This window comes from Lissotriton vulgaris, chromosome 2_1, assembly GCF_964263255.1.
Source record: "Lissotriton vulgaris chromosome 2_1, aLisVul1.2, whole genome shotgun sequence".
Taxonomy (NCBI): Eukaryota; Metazoa; Chordata; class Amphibia; order Caudata; family Salamandridae; genus Lissotriton; species Lissotriton vulgaris.
In genome coordinates, this window is record NC_141687.1 from 690,677,611 (window position 1) to 690,703,462 (window position 25,852).

At 45.5% G+C, this 25,852-nt stretch overlaps 1 protein-coding gene across 2 annotated transcripts in view; it reads right to left on the bottom strand.

Annotated features, from left to right (window-relative positions):
• Positions 1-25,852, bottom strand: part of BMAL1 (basic helix-loop-helix ARNT like 1) — a 415,934-nt gene that overhangs the window by 54,826 nt on the left and 335,256 nt on the right. For both annotated transcript variants that reach the window (XM_086955926.1, XM_086955924.1), the window contains one exon: positions 5,725-5,827. In XM_086955926.1, coding sequence (XP_086812052.1) covers positions 5,725-5,827 — 103 coding nt within the window. The remainder of the gene's footprint in view (positions 1-5,724; positions 5,828-25,852) is intronic.

Sequence of the window (25,852 nt, forward strand, 5' to 3'; positions counted from 1 at the left end):
GGTCTAGCTCTTCTTGCAATGGCCAAATCTGTAAGTGACATAGGGGAATGAGTGGTATGCATGAGGACATTGTGCCCAGGAGCGATTTGTATCTTCGGACTGAATGAGAGTTTCTTTTGCTGAATTCCTTGGCTAGAGTAACGAGTCCCAATCGTCTCTCTATGGATGGGAATGCTTTGTTTTGTGATGTACTTGCTGGCTCATCAACAAATATTTTTTTCTTTGTGCCACTGGAGAAAATAGGATAAGTCTTCTCTACATGATGTCCGTTAGCCTACATGGCCTAGTGTTTTTAAGCCCATCTTGAAGTGTTGCCAATTCAAAAGATACTTGATCCAAACATGAGGCTAACATAACAGGTTACAAGTGGAACATAGCAAAATCCAATGCAGTCCAACAAAGGTTGAAAAATGGATGTCAAGCTGAAGAAAGATCATTTCTGAACTTTGAGTGCCTGGGAGGGTAAAATATTGTTTAGAAGTAACTCGCTCATGAATTTGAAGCATGTTTAGTGTACCAAAGGCAGGGATGTTAAGCATTTAATTCAGTCAAGGGTTGTAGATCAGAATCATCTCAGTGGAAACAACTATACTGTTCTACTATTTGGTCTAACGAGAAATCCTGCACACATCCCACAACTGTCATTGAAATGAAAAATACAACAAACTGATATGAACGCGTTGAAGGTCGACTTCTGGCTATCTCGAGGATATATCATTGTGCCCTGCGATGAAGTGGAGCAATAGAGTCCAGACCCCATGGTTGTGAGTGTTGTACTTAGGGATCAACATTTGTCTAAATAGGGATATTTTCAGTCCCATGTTGAATTGAATGTGGCTCTTTTAGTTTCCCAGTGACTTGAAAAGCTTAAGACACTTAACCCAATTGTTAGCATAGACTGCTTATTCTGTTTAAACAAAATCTTTCAGATTCTGTTAGCATGGACTTGTGTAACATAACCGGAGCCTAGTTTAAGGAAGCATTTTAGTTCCTTCTGGTAGACGGCTTAGCGCATCATGGTTGTAATATTCTTTGTAGTTTCTGGATCTGACTGTGGGATGCTGGTGCAAATGATAGCCTGATGATGCAAAGGATATTCTGGTTAGTTCCACAAGGTGGCTGAACAATTCTTAGCATGTTCGGTTAGAGAATTATTTCTCCGACTAGTGTCATTTGAACAGACAGCAACAGCTCCAACTTAAACAGAACTCTTAGCTTTTGAATCTGAGCTGGGTTGGCAGCTTCTCTCAGACCAGAAGGTTCTGGTACTTCTCAGGAAATGGAATCCCTTCTAAAAGAAGTGATCAAGACAGTCTGAGATGCTGTCTGCATATTTTCTAGATGGAGGCGGGTCTGACTTTGCCCACATTCATCTGCAACTGAAGATCATATAGTTTTGATCCCTTGGCAACAGGCACCTTCTGAAGAATAAAGATTTGTTGTAAGGTTGTGTAGTAGACTCCTCTGTATTCCGTTGAGCAGGATCATCAAAAGTTACATACAGGTCTAGTAGGATTAAGACTGCTAAGTGATCCAATTTTTTTAGTAGCTTGTTTGGGGATACAAAGATCAAATTACAGCAATAGTTGAGTTTATTTAGTCTACCATTGATTTCTTGGGAACAGTGTACTAAAGATTTCCCTTAGGCAGGCTGTTAGACTGCTATCCCCCGCAGGATGAAAGGTTTGATTTTACTTGGAATAGTTAATGGGGTTTGAATGAGTATACACTGCTAGGGAGCTGTATAAGCAGGCAGGAGTCAACTCACTGTTGTTTGCAGTGGTGTTGCAGATGTTTGATATTTTGAGTGAAAAAAAGGGAAATGTTTGGAGTCCTACTCGACCTCTCTGCAGCCTTCAACACCGTCTCCCACCACACTCTCACCGCCAGACTCCACGACACCGGCATACAGGGAACCGCCCTTGACTGGCTCCACTCCTTCCTCACCTGCAGAAGCCAAAGAATCAGACTTCCGCCCTTCCTCTCCGAACCCACAGAGATCAACTGCGGAGAACCCCAAGGATCATCGCTCAGCTCCATGGCTACATGGGCCTACATGGCCCCCCTCGCCGCCATCGTCAGACAGCATGGACTCAGCATAGTATCCTACTCTGAAGACACCCAGCCCATCCTCTCCCTCACCAAGGACCCCCTCACCACCAGACTCAGCTTCCAGGAAGGAATGAAGGACGTTGCATACTGGAAGAACAACAGCTGCCTGAAGCTTAACTCAGCGAAGACAGAAGTCTTCGTCCTCGGCCCCTCCCCCTCTGCATGGGACAACACCTGGTGGCCCACAGCCCTCCGCAGTCCCCCCCACCCCCCACCCCCACGGACCATGTTCAGAACCTCTGCATCATACTCGACTACTCTCTCACCATGACCTGACAGATCAACACCGGCGCTTCCACATGCTTCAACGCCCTCTGCATCATTCTCAAGACCTACAAATGGATCACCCCCGGATCAAGAAAGACCGTCTCCCACGCACTCATAACCATCAGACTGGACAACGGAAACAACCTCTACGCCGGGATCAACAAATCTCTGCTCCACGAGCTCCAGGCCATACAGAACACATCAGCCAGACTCACCGTCTGCATCCCTCAACACGAACACATCACCCAACTCCTGCGAGACCTCCACTGCCTCCCCATCGACAAGAGAGTAACCTTCAAGATATTCACCCATGCCTACAAATACCTCCTCAACACCGGTTCCCAATATCTCAATGAAAGAATCTCCTTCCAAGCACACAAAAAAATCCTCTGATCCGCCGACCTCGTCAAAACCCTGCGCATCCACAAAGCCAGAAGGGGTGGAAGAGCCTTCTCCTACATCACGGCAAAGACCTGAAAAGAGGTCCTGATCAACACCAGACGTGCCCCCACTCTGCACATCTTCAGGAGGACCCTCAAGACCTGGCTCTTCGACTAACCAGAGCTGCACCCTTCCTCCAGTGCCTTGAGACCCTCACGGGTGAGTAGTGTGCTTCACAACTCCCTGATTGATTGCAAATGGGCTTTCTTTAGGACAGGCAGATCTGAGCAATAAGAATATTTTTGTTGGAGTGGTTCAAGTGCTCTGCACCCCTTACTCATCTTTAAGTCTACTTTGTGGTAGAACCCCCGATGTGTATTTATCACTTGATCTAATCTTCCTCACTGTGGATTGTATAGAATTTCTGATTTAGGTTTTGGTTAATTCTTTTTAGAAAGGCAACTGATCAATTTATTTGCAGCTTCACTTCCCTAACTTGTATAGTGACTAAGCTAGACTTGTGTTCTAGGAATGTTCCCATATAAAACATCTACAATTTGTTCTCAGGTTGTCTTTGAGGTCATACTGTCCTGTGGGTAAATGAACTGAACTACCACTTTGTGTGTAGTACTATGTTAATTTAAGTGGTACTACACATAATAATGCTATCTGTGTTAGAGGGTGATTTCACCATCAGAGGACATCAATTCATGTGCGCCAAATGATTATGTGCTGCTCCTGGTTATAGTATGTTTTTAAAACAATTTTTGCTTGATAATTAGTAATGGAAAAGGCAGCACATAAAAAAGCAAGGAATATCATGTATACGGTACTGATGTTATTAAATAGGAAATGCAGATCCAAATGCGAATCTGGATCCATTGATCAGGGAATTCACTTAGTTTGGGGGGGGGGGGGGGGCTATCCGGGATTTACATCAATTGGTCCAAGTCCATAATTTTCCCCCCGTCAGATGTCACCTTCAAAGTTTACTCGGAGTTTCCCCTGAAGTGGGTAGATGGTGTGGTCAAGTATCTTTGGATTTGGCTCAGCAGGAACACTGATGAATTACTGACAAACAACAATGGACATTTGATAACATGGCTCACCAGATGGATGCAACTTCCAATGTATCTAACAGGCGGCTGGCCATAGCCAAAATAGCCAAAATGATAATCCTTCCTAAGTTTCTTTATGTTTTCATGTTTTCATGTACTTGCCACTTACCTTATCTTTACAATTTCACCAAATGCTGGTCTCGCGACTCATCTCGCTGGCCTGGGCAGGCTCCCTATGAGCAGGGTGGTTTCGGTGCACCGAACCAGGACCTTTACTATTTCTGTGCACAGGCTCGGTTTGTTCACTACTGGCTGTTCCCAGTCCAGTTCATGGCCCACATAGCACCCGAGGGTGACCATGTGGCTCCTTGTCCCCTGGAGATGGCTTTGTGTCGGCGCATCTTGATTTACCTTATGCACCCCCTCAATGCCTCTTGTGGGTCAGCCCCTTTTGCCCATAATGTCCAACCCTGGAATATGCACTAGGCTGCGCACACTCCGATTTACAACCCTGGGCGCAAATTATCCTAATGATACTATTATTGCACCACAGGAGGCCTTGCCTCCTGACACAATCACATTCCTAGACACGTATAAGTATTACCAATTGCACGCAGCTATTCGCTCTTTACACAACATTTCTCCTGAGGCCCCACCAACATTCCAATTCCTGATAACTTTTTCTACTTCCCCCCTAGCTTCTCAGACTCGAAATGAGACTATATGTCGATATGCAAAGACAGGCGCCAGTACAGACCCCTAACAGCAAGGCGGCATGGGATCATGATATCTCACCGCTGTTGACAGATGAGCAATGGCAGTACTGCTGCTCTCAATCGAATGCATTATCACCTAACTATCGCCATCGCCATATTCATTTAACATTTTTACATAGGCTATATTACACACCTGCTGGCATGGTGCAAATGGGTCTCGGTGCAGACTCCGGGTGCAACAGATGCCACCTTCCGGATGCTTATTTCTTGCATCTTTCTTGGGCATTCCCAACCATATTTAAATACTGGGAGGAGGTTTTTACTACGGCAGAGGACATATTGGGCTGCCCTCTGGAGTGTTCTCCCCGGTGGTGTTGTTGGGGTTTGTACAGGAAGGAGGTCCCGCCTGAGAGGCGCAAACTCGCGGCGCTTCTCCACCTGCTCGCAAAGCGTAGAGTAACAATGAGATGGGGGCGCCGTGCCCTTCCCTTAGTTATAGACAGGATCCAAGTTGCCACATACTGTCAAGAACAGCTTACTTTTTTGGAGGGAATTCATGTCTGCGCAAACTCGGCCAAAAGATATTAGGTCTCCGTTGGTGGATGCCTTGCGCAAGCAGGTGGTAGAAACATCTGCGAATGTAACAGTGCCCACTCTGCCCCACTAGAGTACTCGAACTCCTCTACTGGAGTTTATTAATCAATACAGCCTTGTTACTTGGTCTACACATTTCTATGCAGTATTGCTGCACCGGTTGTTGGATGACATTATACATTTCAAAGTGTAGTATGTGCTTATAGGGAAGCCGATGTTGCCTGCTGTTTTGTTACTGTTCCTGTGCTGTTTTTCTCTTCTTGGGACTATTCCTTCAGGAGGGAATTCTGATGATCTTAATATTTTGGAGGACGATAATTGAGGAATCCTTTACACATCACACTAATCAAAGATGTAGACCATGATAAGCTATGTACTGTCCGATATTTCCCTGTACCAAACTGCTGAAACCCAATAAAAAAACAAAAACAAAAAAAACGCAGTACCATATGCAGGAGGGGAAGCAGTGGTGCTGCATGTCTTTTTTTCGGAAATTCAGGCTCAGATGGGCACAAACACACTGTGAATCTGAAAAATATTTATGTTTATCTAGACAGTAAACGCAGGGAACTAAATTACATGAACGCCATTCTTACCAAGCATAGAGGAATTGTCAGAATAGGGATACCCAGGATTATCCTGCGCCTGTCCTGGCACTAAACCAGCTGACGGTATGTCTGGGGTTCCTCCATTTACAATCTAAAAAGAAAAAGACTTGTTTTACTTTTGTATATTCATAGTAGATTATACTGTTACGTAACCTACAGCAACACATTTTTAATAAAAGGAAATTAATAAAAACGTAGGCAATTCTTTGCATCCCACAAATGAACATGCCAACCATGAACCCAATGTATTACTGCAATGTTCTTCCCTATTCTAAAGTGTATGCACATTTTGTAAGGAAGTAAAGAGCGAAATTTCATCGAGTTGTCATATTCTGGTACCAGCTCTGTGTTGGTTGTGATAACTAATTGTTTTCCATAAATAACCACCACCAAAGACTAAGGAAGAGACATGCAAAATACGTATTAAAAAAAATCTGCTGATGGTACTTTTGAGTGGAAGGTGCATCAGAAATGTAGTCGGGATAACCAGAGTTAGTCCATCAATATTCTTTATTTAAACTTGGTTTAAAAACAGCACTACGCCAACACGTTTTGTTCCATTTTCATAAGGAACTTCATCAGAGCTTGATATATAAAGTAGAGTATTCACAGGTATTCTAGTAGTATTTCCCGGCTGTTCACCTCACAGAAAGGGTAAATCAAGTCCAACCTAAGCATCTAATCCTTAGGATCCAGTGTCCTCGTTTACGGCATGGTCGCCAGCAGCAGACTGTGAGGTGAACACCCGGGTAATACTACTAGAAACTACTAGGATACCTATGAATACTCTACTTTATATATCAAGCCCTGATGAAGATCCTTATGAAAAAGGAACAAAACACGTTGCCCAGTGCGGTTTTTAAACCAAGTTTAAATAAAGAAGATTGATGGACTAAATCTGGTTATCCTGACTACATTTCTGGTGCACTCCCGGCTTTAAAAATCATTGTGATGGCAATGGTGCTCTCGCGCCTTGATTATGGCAACATAATCTATAATGGCGCGCCGGCCTATGCTATCCATCGCCTGCAAATAGTGCAGAATCAGGCTGCTCGCCTGATTCATAGCCTGCCCAAGTATCATCGTGCCACCCCTCTATTGCAGGCATTACACTGGTTGCCTGTGAGAGAGCGAGCCTTATTCAAACTTGGCTGCCTCACCTTTCAGGCCAGAATGGGCACCGCCCCTGAGTTCATATGCTCTGCTATCAAGCCCTATACGCCGGCCAGAGAACTCCGTTCCACCCACATGGCACTCCTGGTCATTTCTCGTTTTAAAAAGAAGAAGGCTGGTGGAGCAAAATTTGCTGTCCTTGGCCCAGCTTTTTGGAACTCCCTTCCTGCAGGACTCCGCACTTCACCTTCCTATATAGAGTTCCGAAAAAACCTTAAGACCTTTCTTTTTTCCCGAGCTTTTGCTGCCTAATCTCCCCCTGCTGCTGACGCTGGTCGCAATCTGAAAAGCGCCATGAAACCGCTTGGTATAAGTGCGCTCAATAAATGTTTTTAAATTCAAATTCAAATTCTACCACAAAGAGAGGTACTGAAAGTAAGTGACTTCCGGTAGATACTTCTAACCAAGGATTCTTCACCTTTTGAATAGAGACCAAAGCAGTACCTCTCAGTTGGAAGCTCTTTGAACTGTCTCAAACCAATTAGTCCTGCAGGACTGAGCAGGCAAACTACTCTTCTCATCAGACCTAGCTGTTCAGACAGGAGTGCTTCGTGAACGAGTGGAATGAAATCCACGTAGCAGTCTGGAAAATAATCAAAACAGTCACTCCTCATGCAAACACAGTCGTAAAAGCATTGTCTCCGCTGGAGTTCGCCTGCCTTCCAGTCTTGCGTAACCTAGCTCTATGGCCTACCTCTAAAAGATTTGTATTCTCAAACGACTGATGAGTTCAAATCATCAGCAATGAGTTGTGAATTACAAGTTACTCTAGACCTACACAACCCAACGACCATACTTGCCAATGTGGTCCGTGTATTTTGGGTTACTACCAGGGAACAGTGGTACTCCAAAAAATGTATCATTAAAGAGTTACACAATTGTTAGAAATGAGGGTCTCTTGTTGGCACAGGTAGGCATCTGTGTCCAAGTAGGGACCCTTTTTACTTGTCAGGGTAAGGGGGATACACTTCTAAAATAACCCCTGTTGACCCCCTTGGTAGCTTGGCACGAGCAGACAGTTAAAACACTACAAATGGACACCACACCAGTTTAGAAAAATAGGTCATCTTTATCTAAACCAAAACAAGACCAAAACGACAAAAATCTACAATATAGTACTTGAAATATGATTCTTAAAAGGTAGAAACTGTTCTGTTCCAAGAAAATGTTGGATGCGGCTCTTTTACACAAAGTACCTTGGATGCGTCGAAAAAGGCAAGCAAATAGAGATGCAGGGAAGGTGACGCGTCGATTCCTTACACTCAGGAAAGGAGATGCGTTAGTTCCTTGCACCCAGGAGATGAAGCATTGGTTCCTTACTGCTGCGCAGGGGAGGTGATGCATCAGTTTCTTACTGCGTCCCCCAACGATTCGACAAACTTGGCTCTTCAATGTGCTGCATGATAATCTGGTACAATGCGAAGCGGGAAGACCCGGAATGCGCAGCGATGATTTCAGCCACGTCCCCTCGATGCGTCGGTTCTTCCACAGCAGGGCCTGCGTCAGAATCGGTGCAGTGATCTCGGATGGCGGAGATCGGTGCACAGTATTCGTCCTATGGTAGACACTTCAGCCATGAACAGGAGCTGCGTTGATTCTTCGGCGGCAGCGATGCATTGGAAAATTATTCTTGCTCCGCTGCGATGCGTCAAAAACAAGCGATGCGTCAATTTTTACTGTTCTTGTAGTTTCCAGTCCCAAAAGAACCTCCAGAGGTCCAGAACAATAGCAGGCACATCTCAGCAGGCCAGCATTCCCAGCAAAGGTGTTTAGGGGGAAATGGGGGTGAAGTCTTTGTGTCCCTGAGACTTCAGATCAGGAGACAAGCTCTACTCAAGCCCATGGAGATCTTCCTCAAGCAGGGGACACATCACACAGCAAAGCCTTCTCCTTTCCTTGGCAGAAACAGCCACTGCAGACAACCCCAGACAGCACACAGCAAAGGCGCAGTACTTCTCCTCAGTTTCTCCAGCACTTCTCCTCGGCAAAGGTACCTCTTGATTCCCAGAATGATCTAAAAGTCTGGGGTCTGGGCCCCTCTTTTTATAATCCAAAATCCTTTGTTCTCTGTGGCAGAAAAACTCTTTACCCAGCCAAAACCAGTTCTGTCTTCTCTGGAGCAGCTTTTTGGCAGGAGGTGGAGTCAGCATTGTCTAAGGCAGACCAGGCCCATTCAGGTGTGAAAGAAAACTCCTGCAGCCCAGGTCTATTCAGCCCAGCCCTGACTCACCCTTGAAAGGCAGGACACACCTAACCACCCCCCAAGTGGCTGTCTGAACAGAATGCACATCCCCAGCACCTTTCACTCCAAAGCCAGACAGTCAATACACAACCTAGCAGAGGCACACTGGATGGGTAGGCAAGAAAATACCTACTTTCTAAAAATTGTATTTTCAAACCCAGAATGTAAAAATCACCCTCACTAAAAGATGCATCTTAACATTCTGAGTTCAGGCATATCAAACTTTAATTTCCTATCTTGTTCCCCTGGGCAGTAATGGTCATAAGATTTTATGAGCAAACTCCCCATTGTATCCTAAGGGGACAGATTGCCTTACAATAGTGAAAAACGAAATTGACAGTATTTCACTACAAGGAAATGCCATACACATCAGGGCATGTCCTACCTTTACCATACACCTCACCCTGCCAGGTCGACATGACTGTACTAGACTGCACACAGGCACCGCAATGGCAGGCCTGAGACCTTATTGCACGGCTGCTTGTATAGTTGGCACAATCAGTGCTGCAAGCCTACTAGCAGCATCTGTTTTACAGGGCCTGTGCACTGTACTTGAGTCTAAACAGTAAACCAAATAGACCAATCATGGAAACACCAATTCATACCAACAATTTATAAAGGGAGCACGTGCACTTTGGCACTGAACAGCAGTGTCAAAGTGCCCAAAGTATTTAGACCAGCAAAAGGAAGTCCAACACATAGCAAAATAACTGGAAGCAAAGGAAAAAATACAGCGGAAACCAACGCCAATGATGCCAGGCCTAGCAAAACACTCAAGGATCACTAGAAAAAGAATATGCATTTCAATATATTTATTCTAAAATAGTTATTTTAAAGCTCCTGAATCTAATTCACACAATATTGTTTGGTAACATTACAGAAGATAAAAACTGAAAGCAGCAAAGTGTTTCAAGAACATTAAAAAACAGGGAAAAAAATTGTAACATCACAATTTATAGTCCTTAACACCCTAATTATCCTATCTCTAGGTGCTATACTAGTTCTAGTAAATGAGCCTATTTCTTGAATTTCGGAGGTGGTGTGCATAACTGGAACGACAAAGTTTATTATCTGTTTGTAATAGCTTGCCAGCTATTTTAAGCACAAGGGTAGGGAGATCACGTCTGTGCAAGAACACAATCCAGGCACCAGTCAGTGAAGACAAAATGCTTTGCAGATCCTCTAAGAGTCTTGCTGGTGCCTCTTCAGTTAAGGTGAATCCATCTGGATCTGCATCTCGATCTGCATCTTGTGGGAAGATTCTCTCTCAATCACTGGCCACTCCATGTAGTTTTGACAGTAATGACTACTGACTTTTACTGCACATGGAAGAATTTCCACCTCATTCCAGATATAACTGGTACGAAACAGTATGATAGTTCAAGAGTGCCGCTGGTGGTGCAGTTTTGTCACTTACCTGAAACTTTTCTGGTACTGAGTCTTCATCCACAATCTTCATCCACAAGCTCAATATCATAAATCGTTTACTTCCCGGCATATTGCTGAGTGTGTTTCCTCCCATAGCATAACAGTGTATTGATTGAAAAATGTACTAAGTGCTCACTTTTTACATTGAAAGACAGTGATATTGCAAAACATGATTTACCGCAACAAAGTATCTTTGGTTCTATCAAATAAATATACAAAAAGTAATATTTTTACAAACCATTGGTCTTGGATTTAGTTACCAGGTGTGTGTAATTATTTCTTGCCTGTGTGTGTACAACAAATGCATAGCACTACCCTGTGATAAGCCTGACTGCTCGCCCACACTACCACAAAAGAGAGCATTAGTATTATCTACTGTAGCCTCTGTAAAACCTCTGGGGATCTACTGGACTCTGCAAACTGTACCGTACTTTGGTATAGTATATACAGAGCCAGCTTCCTACAGCACCTTACCTGATAGAGACTATTTCTCCTCAAATTCCTTATCTTAGTATCATCCCCAGGCTTTAGCCTGGATCTGGAAATGTTTATTGAGCTGTACCCCTGTGCACCGGGAGGTGGCATCATTCAGCTCCGTGTGGCGTTGTCCACGCCAGAAGTGACATGCACTGTGCTTATATAGATGCCACCCACCATACTGACATCAGTTACTTTTCAGGACTTTCCACACCAGAAGTGCGGAACCACAAAGCACACTGACCACTGGTGTGGCATACTAGGGCCCTGAAAGGGGAAAGCCCTGTCCGTAGAGCTATGAGGATGGGTGGGACAGTAAGGAATCTGCGGCTAGATTCTCTACCAGAAAAGGTGTTACCAAAGGTAAGTAAATTATTCATCTGATAGGCTATAGTCGCAAATTCCTTAGAATAGATACCCAAGCAATACCTCCCCGGAAGTGGGTCTATGGAACAATTTCACACAAGGAAGTCCTGCCGGACCGAAAGAGAAAAGTGCTGATCCCTATGACCTGCCTGTCCAGGCAGTAGTGCTTGATAAATGTGTGCAAAGAAGTTCATGTTGCTGCCTGGCATATATCCAGGACCGGAACTCTGCATGCTATTGCAGCGGTTGCATGAAATGAGCAGGCAAACACACAGGGGGGTTGCTTTTTAGCCAATGCATCACAGATCTTTATACAGAGCACGATCCATCGGAAGATGGTCTACTTCTGCATGTCCCATCCTTTCTTTGCTCAGATATACCCCACGAAAAGTTGTTAATCTACCTGAAACTCTTGTGTGTAGTCAAGGCAGAACGACAATACTCCTCTTGGGTACAGATGGTGAAGCTGCTCCTTTTCATTGGAGGGATGAGTCGGAGCATAAAGAGTAGGCAAAGTAATGGACTGTTTTACATGAAATGGAATGACCACTTTCGTAAGAAAGGAAGCCCTTGTATGAAGCAGTTTGTCTCTGTAGATTTTCAGGTAGGGAGGCTTGGATGACCAGGCTTGAAGCTCACTGACCCATCGGGCAGATGTTATTCCACCAAGACAGCTGTCTTGATGGTAAGGAGCCTGAGATGACCGTTGTGCAAGGGCTCAAATGGAGTGCACATCAGGAACATCTGAACCAGATTAATGTCCCACTGAGGAATAATGAAGAGAGAAGGCGGAAACATATGCAGCAAACCTCTGAAGAACCTATGCACAATAGGGGACTGAAAGAGGGAAGGTAGGTTAGGCAGCTGCAAAAAAGCAGATATAGCAGGGATCCCTTAACAGTGCCCAGAGCATTGCACTGCTGGGCAAGAGAAAGAACAAACAGGAGAACGTGAGAAAAGGGAGAAGAAAGAATGTCAATTTGTTTCTCTGCACACCATGCCACAAACCTGCCCCAGTGGCAGGCGTATACAGTTTTGGTGGAGGGATGCCAGGCTGCCAGAATAACATTGCAGACTTTGGGCAGAAGGTTGAAAGCTGTTAACTGTTACAGCTCAATCTCCACGCAAGAAGGCGGAGAGTTGACAGGTGCAACAGAAGATCTCCTGAAGGGGCAGCCTGATCAGAGGACTGATGACCATGCTCAACAGCCTGAGATACCGGACTCTCTGCGCCCAGTCTAGAGCTACCAGGATGACTTGGGCCCGGTCGTACCTGATATTCTTGAGTACTCTGGATAGGAGTGGTATGGGCAGAGAGAAGTACAGGAGGCCCAAGTTCCACTTGAGATGAAAAGCATCTCAGAGTGAGAGCCGCCTTGGAAACTTCAATGCGCAGAACTACTGAAATTGCACGCTCTCGTTGGTAGCACATACATCTAACCAAGACCCTCCCCACTGCTAAAATGACCTTGCATCACCTCTAGATGGAGATGCCATTTGTGATCTGATTGGCATCTTCGACTGAGTTCCTTTGCTCTAGATTTCAGAGAGCCCGCCAGAACCACCTGGGATATGCCCTGCTGTTCCAGCCATATGCAGAAGGGCAGGGCCTCTTGACAGAGGGTTCACAACCCCACCCCACCTTGTTTGATGCAGGCCAACATGGCGGTGGTGCTGTCCGTGAACACCTGTACTAGCTTTCCCTTGATGGAGGGTAGAAAGGTTTTCAATAGCAGACTGAGCACCCGAAACTTTAACAGGTTGATGGCGAGTCTGGATTCCACCAGAGACCAGAGACCAGAGGCCTCTGACCTCCACCTCTCCCAGATGGCTGCCCCATCCCAGGAGTGATGGATCTGTCACTACCACCAGATCTAGTTGGGGAAGGGGAGGCATCTTCCGCTGACCCAATCGCCATTAGTTAACCACCACTGCAGATCTTATGCAGCTCCCTCTGAGATCTTGATCATGTTGGAGAGATTCCCCTGATGCTGCAACCACTGACACTTCAGGTCCCACAGCAGAGCCTGCATATGCCAGCAGGCATGAGTCACAAGCAGGATGCAGGAGGCAATGAGGCCCAGCAGCCTCAGTCAGTCTCCCCGAAATCTAGGATGGAGGGTAAAACATTGGTATATTAACCTGAATATCCTGGACTTGCCTTTCAGGAAGATAGGCGCGAAACTGCACCATGTCCAGAATAGCTCAGATGAAAGGGAGTCTGACATTACTGCTCTATCACCAGGAAATTGAGGACTCTGTATTTCCAGATATAGAGGTGAGTCTGACCAGGAAAATCCATAAGCAAGATCCATAGAGCCAAAGGGCTGAAGACCTGTCTAAAGACAAAGTCCCAAAAACCTTTGAGAAAAGGGTAAAACAAATGTCAGTCAAAAAGTGATTGGGGGGAGCTCTTCTCCGGATCTGCACTGACTGACGTAGAAAGATATGAACAAACCTCAGTGCACCAGGGTGGAGCTGAACGACGCCACCTACCGGCAAGTAGGAGTACTGCTTATGAAAAATTTTCGGATTCCATCTGATGACTGAGGAGGATTATAAGGTAAGAAATCTGACTAGAGGTCTCAGATGGTGCTTTTCACGTAGCAGAGTGCAGTGCCCAAAAGTAAATAGCAAGTGCCGGGCCCCACAAAAACCATGAACTAAAAAATATGGAAATGCATGTGAGGGGAGGAAGAGGAACGGAGAATCACATGGGTGGAAGCAAAGGGGGAGGTGGAATAAAATAAAAATAAAGTAATGTGGGGAGGAAAAAATGAGGGGCAGAGCAACACAAAGTGTGGTAGAATAGGAACAGAATCAAAAAGAAAGAGCAGTCTCTCACCCACTTAAACACCAAGAATATTCATCCACAGCTCAGTGAAGTTCACACATTCACTTAACAGATAAAAATACACAATCACACGGTAAATTAGTATGCGGTTTATGATGGAAATATGGCAACCACAGGAAAATCATCCATAAAACTACCAAAACTGCTTTGATGCCCTACCAATGGCAGAATGCACCCTACATTAAACAAACAGCATAACATAACTGCTTAAATTATATGAAACCTCTGTCTCAGCTCAGGAATGCTAGTGGTATCCTAGGAAACAAAAATATTCAATGTGATGTCAGACAATTGCAGATGAGCCTACCTTTCCATTTGTTTTTATTGGAAGTATCTTCTCAGTTGCAATATTTCTTCTTAGAATTGCTTTTAGGATGCAGTATGGGCTACTCGAAATGCTATTTGAGTATTAAAATACAAAAATAATCACAGCTCAGTGGGTCCCTTAGGCTTCTGGACCCTGTTGCCACTGCACCTGCTGCACTATTGATAGCTATGGCTCTCATATGTAGGGCAGTGAAACACTGACTGAGGAATGGTTAAGAGTGGGTCAGCATAGGCAAACCACATGGAATCACGTTTTGAGCTGAGCTCGTAATAGGCATATCTACGACTCAGTGATGACCATTTTGTACAACATTTCTTGCTAAAGATGTGTGTTTGTTGTTGTTGAGCCATGAGAATGTTAGAAAAGTTATGTGACTATGCCGTAGCGACAGCAGCCTAGCAATATTTGTACACAAGCCTTCTTTAAATATACAAACTTATATTGAAGTAGGCAGTACAAACAGCGAATTGATACGCTACACTCGAATCCAGTGTTCACGGTTAAGGAGCTATATAGCCCTTTTTAAATCACAGAAATCGGGTTGATTTGTCACAGATAGACTTGTCTTTTATGAATGGAAAGGCTTTGGTGTCTACACCTTTTAGTTGAAGCCAGTGCTACAATTTGTAAGACGGACCACCCAATCTTCCAGCATATCAGGAGACCAGAGATGCTTTGATCCCAACTGGTGTTGCAGTGATATGACCCTATGCGAGCTGTTTAATAACTATGAAGGTTTGAGCCACAAGGCAGATATCCAACTATTAAAAAAAGAAGGATTAAAGAGGTCAAAATAGACAAGTTCAATAAAGATACATTGAGTGGAAACAAAAGTGGAAGGATTATCTATGTTTGTACTGAAGATGGTGGATGTATCCATTAAGTCCCACCGAAACGCCAACGCAAACAATTCTGTTAAATTTGAATCACTACAAGAAGTATAGAGGCCAAATTTCACTGTCCCTTGCCATAGTCTCTTTCAAATTAACTTAGTAAAGGCAGACTGTGGTTGCATTATTTTTTGCTCCTTCCAGGCGGTGTTAGTTTGCTGCTAAAAAAATTCATGATGATATGTTGTGTAGGCACTATGGATTTTAATTGTGTTTTTTGATGTTGTGGGAACTTCGGTTCCATTTATTTTGCATTCAAATATGATGATTTGATATTGTGATTTTTTAACATATTCTATTTTTTTAATAAAGAAGAGTCTTGTAATATCATTAACTGTATCCCTTTTGGAGTTGTTCCAAGTGTATGAGTGTGGACTGTGTGCCTAAATATTTGGTGTGTAAGAAAGTGTTCTAGTCCAAAGGGAAAAATATTTGTAACTTCATTGTTATTGGTGCTCTGTCTCTTTCGAACTTTATGAGCCCCTCTCCTTGTTTTCAAAGTACAAACAAGGACAACATTGAAATAGGAAGAGAATACGTTATCAAGCTACTAAAATATATATGTAGTTGATCGCATCTTTTTCTCCCTCAAAGGTACTCAATACATACACAGTATGTATTTTTCAAAAGTACTCAATACATACACAGTATGTATTTTTCAAAAGTACTCAATACATACACAGTATGTATTGAGTACTTTTGAAAAAAGATGAATTTTCTATTTGCTTGTTGTCCCACTAAATAGAAAGGTCATAAGCAATTTAGTTCCTTAGTTGTACCACAGAGTAGGGAAGAGTTCCCCCTTCCTCTGAAAGAAAATCATGAATCTATGGTACTAGAGGTAACCTATTATATTTATTCCATATTTATGAGGCAGCACTAAGCCACTTTTTTTGGCTTAATGCTGTCTAGTAAATATTGTTCCCTTTAACTCCGTTTTTTGGGTTAAAGGGGAGTGCAATGGGTGTTACTGGGGCGTTCCTAGCAACATCCATGGCTTTTTGACACTTCCCCAGATATACATGTAATCGTAATTCTGAGTCAGCGCCAAAAACTTACACCTCCCCATGGGAGGCGTGAGGGAGGCCCAACGAGGAGAAATATCTTTTATTTCACCCCGTATTTCCTTTTTTTATGTGTGCTGCATTATGCAGCACACCTAGAAGGAGTAAAAACCTCTTGTGATTGTTTTTGTGCATGAAGGTTTCCCTTCCTGCATACAAATAATCATCCCCACAACGCAGGCATGGTTGCACTATGGTGCGAAGCAACCTGCGATGCCGCACGCCAGCCCATTGTGTCCTGGCGCATTCCTGCCCTATTTTTATGCTGTAAGGCAGAGCAGAAGGAAGGCCTGCGGTTCTGCCCTATGGCAAAACCTCAAAAATGAGACCCACAGTCTTCTTCTGGGTAAGCCAATTAATGTTGTTGATCTATATAAAGCAAGGATCAGTCATGTAGCTCTGTCCAGTGTGGTGAATAGTGAGCTTTATTAAGGGTGTAATCTCGCTAGGTTGACTTCTCCATGGCAGAAAGCAGAGAACTCCATGGTCTGCATTATGTATGGGGTGCACTTCCCTGGGCTGCGCCAAAGTGCACCTTTAGCTGGGTCTGTGCACCATTGTAGTTCATTTGCCAGCCCACCTGGCAGCTGCAAACCCCCCTGAGGCCAACACGTTAGGGAAAGGTGGACAGCAGTTCACCCAGCAGAGACCTACAGGCAGGCATGTGTTGCAAGAGAATGGCTGCAGAAACATGCCTAGGTGGTCCCGCGGCCACCCCAGACTCCTTTCATGAAGCACACTCTTACTTAAGTCTTAAGACTCAGAACAAGGTTATATACTCCTGAAGCGGCGTCTCGAGCAGAGCTAACATCTCCAATGGAAAGTAACCGGCATTAGGCACAGCATCAATGTGGTTGTGGAGTTGACTTTCAGGGCTGAGTTCTGCATTCAGTTAGCATCTTTCTATTGACTTTGTGACTGTAGAAACATTCAAGTGGTGCTGATGAGCCTGCAGATTAAGGTTACCGTATGTGTGCTTCAAACATGGTGCTGCACACTTCGCTGAACTGAAGGATAAAGCGTTCAGCAGAGAGTGCAAATAGGCACATTTGCGCATACATGCCTGGCAGTTCCGTAGATCTCCATCTGCACTTTTAGATTATAAAGATACTAAAAGCCATGTTTTCACTGCTCTCTCAACTGGAGGTGACTGACATTTTTAGGTCTCGCGACCTATCAATGCGCGCAAGCGCATTGAGCGGAGCGAGAATTCATGTCGGCAAAATCCTCTTCAAACCAAGGGCTTTCAGCCCCGCGTTTTTCTTGCAGTTCACGTGAATCACGTGAGCAAACATGCACGCGCATTCACGGCCAGGGCTTCTCCTCCCCTAATTATTCATGGCTGGCCGCAGGCCGGCCGTACTTTCAGTTTCCCGCTTCTCCTCCCCTAATCATTCATTCCCGGCCGCTCACAGCACATCAAAGGGCTTCGCCCAGCGTGCGCTCTGCGGCTTCTCCTCCCCTTCTCCTCCCCTATGCCCCCAGGCCGTGTTCCCTCCCCTGCTACCCCATCCTCAGTCATCCCTCGCACCCCCTCCTCCTTCAGCCCCACACCATTTGCTTTTGCTTGTTTACGTCGATTTCCTGACGATGGCCCCGTTTGTTCTTGTTTTCTAATGCCCTTCTTTTCGTGCAGCCTTTTTTTTTTCTTTTCTCACTATTCTTTCCAGTGTTTTCGAGTCTTCTCCTCTACCATTTCCTCCCTTCTTTTTTTGGCAGCTAATCAAAAAAACTTCTTGTAGCATTAGTAATTCTACCAGTTTAAAATAATTACCCATGAGTAACGTTAAGTTTAAAAATATGCGATCAGTTGATTTCACTTCCATTAAAAGAGTAACAATTGTGCATAAATTAATCCGAAGGTCAATAAAATAAGCACCATTGAGTTCAGTAGAATAACAATAAAAATCTGTAATTGGCACCAAGAAACTGCTATAAAGGCGCTTTACAAAAAGAGTTAAACTATAACTATTGTATTAATCATGCATTCACGTTTAACACAACGAAAATGGTTCCTTCTTTCAGAGGATACACTTGAGTCACATATCGACCGAGCAGCATCGTCCATTTTAGCAAACCTTTGCCTTCATTTTAAACTAAGAAAGGGTGGCTTGTCAACAAAATTAGCAGAACTAAAAAGCGTCAATGCAAACGTACGCAAATTTCGTAATTTCAGCTCTTTCCAACTGCAAAGTGTTCTAGGAAGAAGAGCCCTCAGTCTTCAAGGAGCAGAGGTTGTGTGCTGTGTAACTGACTTTACCCATCTGTGGAACCCTATACTGCTCACATTTTGCGCTAAATAATTGAGTACCTTGTATATAAAGCGGGTAGAAGGATATTTAAAAAAGCGGTTTGAAGGATATTTAAAAAAAAAAATTTAACTGATAAGTATAAACTATTTTTCAGTCGAGAGGAGTCAATTTGAACACATACTTTCTTGTTATGGCTTCACAGGCAGAGAGAGGGATTAACATCGAGACAATTAAGCAACAAACGCCCTCGGCCCGGGGAGGCAACGCATGCAATTCAAGATGAGATGCGCTTCAGTTGCACTTCGGGCGGACTCACACTTGCGCACACGTGTTTTATCCCTCAAGTTTTCTTAAATTGTTGAGACATTTGTTTTCTTGCAAATTAATTCTTTTCAGCTCTTCATGATAGCTCAGGGCCACATAAAGGGGGATGAACAATGGCGTACTGAGCTCAAGCTGCGAAACAGGAGGAGACAAATGGAGAGCCCCGCTGTGGGGGACAATGTAGGCAGGAATTCCAAGCTCGACAGGAGAGAAAACAGCTCTTCTTTTTCCGCAGATCTCGCAGGCTGCTGACATGAATTTCGCCGGTACAGGGCAGGCTTGCTATGTGAAATCGGCAACCAAGTCGGCACACACACCCTGCTCCTCTACGTGGCCTAAATCATAATGTGTTAAGTAACAGCAACCTGTTTTACCAACTCATAAACCTCACAGGAACAATGCGTTTCTAAAACGCTTCAGAAGTAATCCTGTTTTTATTCGGACAATGTCAGTCGGTGCCATTTAAATTGAAATGTGTTTACTCTTTTTACACACACTTCTCCCTAATTAGGATAATATCAGTAGGTGCCATTAAAATTTTTTTTCAAAGTCCCAGTTGATTTTGTAGCCCGAATATAGACGATAGGGTGTATGATTATAGATAAGTCTGTCGAGAGTAAAAACTGGGTTGGAGACAGAGTAAAATGTCATCCGTGTAAAGGGATATTTTTTCATCCTATTCATCTGTCAAAGCACTAGGGGTGACTCTTCTGATCCAGGCCGCCAGCGCCTCTAGGACCAGAGCAAAGATAATGGAGGATAATGGGCAACCTGGCCTAGTGCTGCGTAGTAGTCGAAACACACTAGATGTGCATCGGTTAACTGTAACCTGGGCTAGAGGGTCAATGTAGAGGAGCCATACCTACCCAACACAACATGGGCCAAAGCCCACCTTTGCAAGCACTTTGAACAGGAAGGGCCATTCAACTGAATCAAATGCCATACGTGTGCCAAGTGACATCACAAGGGCGTCCAAATGCAGCTTAGCAGCACAGCGAGGAACACTGTGTAAACGTCGCAAATAAAGAGCTGTATTACGACCCAGCATAAAGCTGGGTTGATCCGGGTGTACAAATGAGATGATCAATCTCATCAACTGGGTAGCAAGCAGCTTTGCCAGAATTTTGGCTTCTGTATTTAATAACAAAATGGGTCAGTAGAAGACATAATTGTCCGACAGCTTACCAGATTTATGAATAACCACTATACTGGTCAGTGGCTGGTCTTTGGGTAGTGAACCTGATTCACAGCTTTCTTGAAACATGGGAAGCAGATGAGGGAGCAATTACGGAGGCCATGCGTTTGTATAGTTTGACAGGCACACCATTAGGGCCCATCGTCTTACCAGAGTTTAACGCACAGATTGCCTGTACTACTTCATCTTCAGTCAAGCCTTGTTCCAGCGATGTCCTATGAGAGGCTCTGGAATTGAATATCTGTTAAAAATTCATGTGACTCTTCTGCAGAGGCAATAGATGCTAGTGAATATAACTGTTTGTGGTAGGTCGCAAAGGAATTTGCTATCGCCTGTCTATGGCTTACCCTTTCACATTGCTCCGTCAGAATCTCCTGGACCCAACGGTTCGCACTGTCTCTCTTGTCGAACAAGGCAAGGTGTTTCCCAGTTCTGCCACAAACTTCATACGGGCTCCGCTGAGTTGCCTGGTGAGGAGTCTTAGCAGCTTCAAAAGAAATATGTCTGTGCTCCCTTTGCTTTAATGAGAGTGCATGACGTGTGTTCTCGTACCCTGGATCTACCATTTTGGACATCAAATCCCAGATCTCTCCCTCCAGTTTCTCTAGTTGGTCTCTTTTGGGACCTACAATCAATGAGGGCTGTGGCTCTTGACGACTACCTTGTAGGCCTACCAGATAGTCCGGACGGAGTCCACTGAGCCCTCACTTTCTGTGAAATAGTTCTCCGTAGCTTTACAGATACTCCTGCGGATACGGTGACTTTAAGATACCAAGGGCTGATTGTAATATGGCAGCATTCTAGTTGGTCTGGGAAGCCATAGATCGCCCAAAGTGGGGAGTGGTCAGAAATACCCCTGGCCAGATGACGAACCTCTTGGAAAAGAGGGAGTTGGCTAATCAAGGCAAGGAAGTAATTAATCTGTGAAAGTCTACCATGGGCTTCTGAGGGGAATGTATATTGCTGTGCAATGGGACTGTGGGTATGCCGGGTATCAATGAGTCCAAAGGCCACTAGGAAGTCAGCCAGGGAACAGCGGAGGGTGTCCAGGGGTCTATTGCATCATTAAGTCTGTTATTAATATCACCTCTCATTAGCAATTCCCAATTGGGAAGACGGAGAAGGAGGCTGCCCAAATCGGCGAATGCAGCTTCATGTAGTCGTGGGGTAATATAGACTAATATGTTGTTAAACCTTCTGCCCTCACACAATCCGGAGATCGTGATATACCTTTAAAGTGTGTTAGGCCACGTGTTTTGTACAAGAAATGGCAAGGATTTGCGTAGCAGAATGTCCACCCCGAGAACCAATGCTACAACTGGCATGGGCTATCATTTTAAATCCCCACCTGTCCAGTGCACAGTAGGTATTTCCATGGAAATGTGTCTCTTGTAGGAGAACTATCTGAGGAATGATGTTTAAGATATTGCAGCACTACTCTTTTTATTTTGTCCCCAAGGCCAATGACATTCCAGAACAGAAACCTAAGGCTTGGAACAGTCATTTCGGTGGCTATAGGCAGATGCGGGGCCCAGACAATGTGAGCATGTTCTGATTATGATAGAATAGGAGCCTAGACCTACTGGAAGCAGAAATTCAAAGACTTTCTTAAGCAAGCACCTGAACTGTTTCAAGCTTTGAGTTGAAAAACTGAGTTACTTAAGGATCTCTGCTCCATGTTGGGTGAATTTAGAGAAATGACCGACCGACAAGTCAAATTTCGAGATAACTATGCTGTGGAGAATTCCTACCGAAAGGGTGAGCACTCTGAAATAGCTTAGCCAGACTGCTAATGCCTGTATGAGCTACGATTTATACTTCTGCCATGAAACCCTCAGATGACCACGTACTGCGTGACACCCCAGGCATTCTAAATCAATTAATTGACCACTATAAGCAGCTACACTCCTCAGTTTTATGTTGGTATGGCTGGAGGACCCGGACAGAGAACCTCTTATGCACTCAGAGGAGTACATTTAAAGCAGTCAAAGATGTGCCATGTGGCTGTGCCTCTGGTGGGAACACCTCATAATAGACTTATATGAGCCATACATAGGTGTCCTGGCCCCACATTTCCTGTCATGTTGGATGAGGGATAGATCAAGGCTACCTTCAACCATTCTTATGAAAGCAATTATTATCACTTTAATTAAATCAGAAAAACCCGATACCTTTCGATGTAACCTACAGGTCTTTTTTGCTCCACAACACTAAAACTTGGATCTTTGGAGGAGCTTCTGAAAGGTGGACTCAGGAAGTGACTACACAAGTCAGAGAATATGCACTGGAGTATTTAGAATCAGAAGTCTCTGGCATTCTCCTCCATTTCATCTTCTTGACTCTTCAGAAAGTTTCAACCTACTGGAAATTGATGATGTCAATGTCTAGGTGAGTTTTGACTGACCTAGACAGAACGATGGAAAGTGAACTGTTGACATTACCAAATACTTCAATGTTGACTAGGAGCAATGCTTCCACATAATTCAAGGCTTCGTCTTTGATGTTGAATAGTGTCTTGGTGCTGGTTGTCTCTACGGTAAGGAGGTCGTGACAGTTCTAGACGTCAACCGGGGACAATACTTTTTCTTGCCTTAATGCCTTTTGTCAATCTCCCTAATGAGAGAATAGCGGGTACTCTGGTAGAAGGGGACACTTCTCCATGCCCTCCAGAACTTCCTGAAACAGATTCCAGGCTTCTCTCCTGCAGGTCCTAAAGCCTGACCTTCTCCTTGCGCCACTAGAATTTTCTGATGAACCTGGAAATTCTTAGATGCTTGATCTTCTGATCGACAGACAATACAGATGTCACAGGATCACTATGCCCTCTTTTTCTACTAAAAATGCATTTCCAGTAGCCAAAAAGAAGAACTGGCCTAACTGTGACTTGAGGGCATGATCTGACACTGGAAGAGGGTGATTCTTTAAAGGCACTGTGCCCATTGTTCAGTCTGTACCTATGGCAGCCTATCTGTTAATATTGCCCTGTTTTTCCTTTCTTTTCTGTAAAACAAACGGTGAAAGATGTTTCGATTCACTTAATATTAAATGAATAACCATTTGTATATAAATGACTCATTTTTTTAAAAGTGAAAATAAGTGGAATTTAGCAAACTGTTAGCCTTAGGCTGTCAAGAAAATGGCTTATTTTTCACTTAACTTTTTTAAACACCCCTCCTTCCCCCTGCTCCCCCTCCCCTTTCTCCCCCTACCCGATTACTTTGCTTTCTGTGGATTCACCTGGAGGAGAATGCATTGAAATCATGGTTTGGTTTGTGCATAGGAGGAAGGCTAGGCAACTGGGGCAGAATCTCAATGGCTGTTTCAAGGCCTCTTGTTGTTTAAAAAAAAAAATGATCAACTAGAAAAACCACACAGCTTATGGGAGTGAGTCACTGGTGAGTCAATGCATTCTGGATTCTGGAGTGGGGTAGTATAATGGGGAGCAAAGAGTATACAAATTAAATTTCTTCCATGAGCTAATACTTATACTTATAGTTTAGGCTTAAAGGTGAGTAATTTTTAGTGATGATGACGAGTAGAGGTAGAATGTAATTAAGATAGTCAGAGCAGGTGATGGGACACAACTCAATTACTAAAATCATGTTAGGAAAGGCAAATCTTGCATCAAGACTATGACCTGATGTCTTGGTAGGTCCAGAGACCAGCTATGGAAAATTCAGTGACTTGAAGCTAGAGAGTAAGCTTTTGGCTTAGGAGAAGCTGGGCTTTTCAAGCTATATGTTCAAGCCACTGCGCCTCCCGGCCTGGTCACCCACACGCTCCTGGGCCTCCCGCCACCCCAGCCACCGAGGGCCGCCGAGCCCCCTGCCTCTCGCCACCCCAGCCACCGAGGGCCGCCGAGCCCCCTGCCTCTCGCCACCCCAGCCACCGAGGGCCGCCGAGCCCCCTGCCTCTCGCCACCCCAGCCACCCGAGGACCGCGCCAGATTTTCCCGCCGCCCCAGCCCGAGGCCCCGCCCCCCGCCAGCCGATTGGCTCCCGCCGCCCCCCGCAGACCCTCCCTCCCGGCTCCCTTCTTATGACGTCCCCAGAGCGACCGGGCAGCGGACGCGCGCAGCGGGAGCGCCGTTTGAGCGCTGAAGGTGCGCCAAAGGTAAGCCCGTCTGCGCCCGTCCGCGCCTGGACCGCGCCCAGCGCCAGGACCCCTGGCCCCCGCAGACCCCAGCCCACCCGCCGGACGTACGACGCCGCAACCCTCAACGCACTCAACGCCGGCCGAGTCCCGGGCTGCAACCGAGCCACCCCGAGACGCACCCACGGACCCTTCTGCTGCAACTCCTGCAAGTTCACCTGCATCCGGACCTGCACTACAACTACACCAACCAAGACGAGCAACAGCAGCAGCCACCTGAAATGCATCCTGCTCAACACCCGCTCCATCCACAGGCACGCCATCGAGGTCTGGAACCTGCTCGACACCACAGCCCCAGACGTCGCCTTCTTCACGGAAACCTGGATGAACGCCTCCTCAGCGCCTGACATCGCCATCGCCATCCCAGACGGCTACAAGATCATCCGAAGGGACCGCATCAACCACACCGGAGGAGGCATCGCCATCGTCCACAGGAACACCATCCGCATCACGACCAACACCGATGACACCCTCGCAACCGCCGAGCACCTGCACTTCCAAGTCCACATCAACCCCAAGACCACCCTCAGAGGCACCCTCATCTACAGACCCCCTGGACAACGCACACAATTCAGCGAAGACATCGCCGACTTCATCAGCCCACACGCCCTCTGCTCCGCTGACTACATCCTCCTAGGGGACCTCAACTTCCACCTGGAGAACAACAACGACCGCAACACCACCACCCTGCTGGACAACCTCGCCAACCTGGGACTCAAGCAACTGGTGACCACCCCCACCCACTACGCCGGACACACACTCGACCCCGTCTTCTCATCCAGCAAGGACATCGCCTTCAGCCACGCCACCGGACTCCACTGGACGGACCACAGCTGCGTCCACTTCAGCTTCGCAAGGACCACGATCCACCACCACCAGCAACAGGCTGCACGCAGGAACTGGAACAAGATCACAGCCGACCAGCTCGCGTCCTCCCTGAGCATGAACCCGCACAACGAACCCTAGCCAGGCGGCCACCAACCTCACGAAGTGGATCAGCGACTGCGCAGACGAGCTCGCCCCCCTGAGGAACCCGCCCAGCAGACCCGGCAGCAAGAAAGCCCCATGGTTCACCGACGAACTCAAGAGCTCCAAGAAGAACTGCCGAGCCCTCGAGAGAACTTGGCGCAGAGACCCAACACCGGACAACATGACTGCCCTCAAGCTCACCACCCGAAAACACCACCAACTCATCCGCGCCACCAAGAAAACTGCATTCAAGGAACGACTGGACAACAACGCACACAACAGCAAAGAGCTCTCCAACCCCAACGCCGGAAACAACGGCATCACCCCTTCGCAAGACCTCTGCAACTCCCTCGCCTCCTACTTCCACATCAAGATCGCGGACATACACAACAGCTTCAGCAC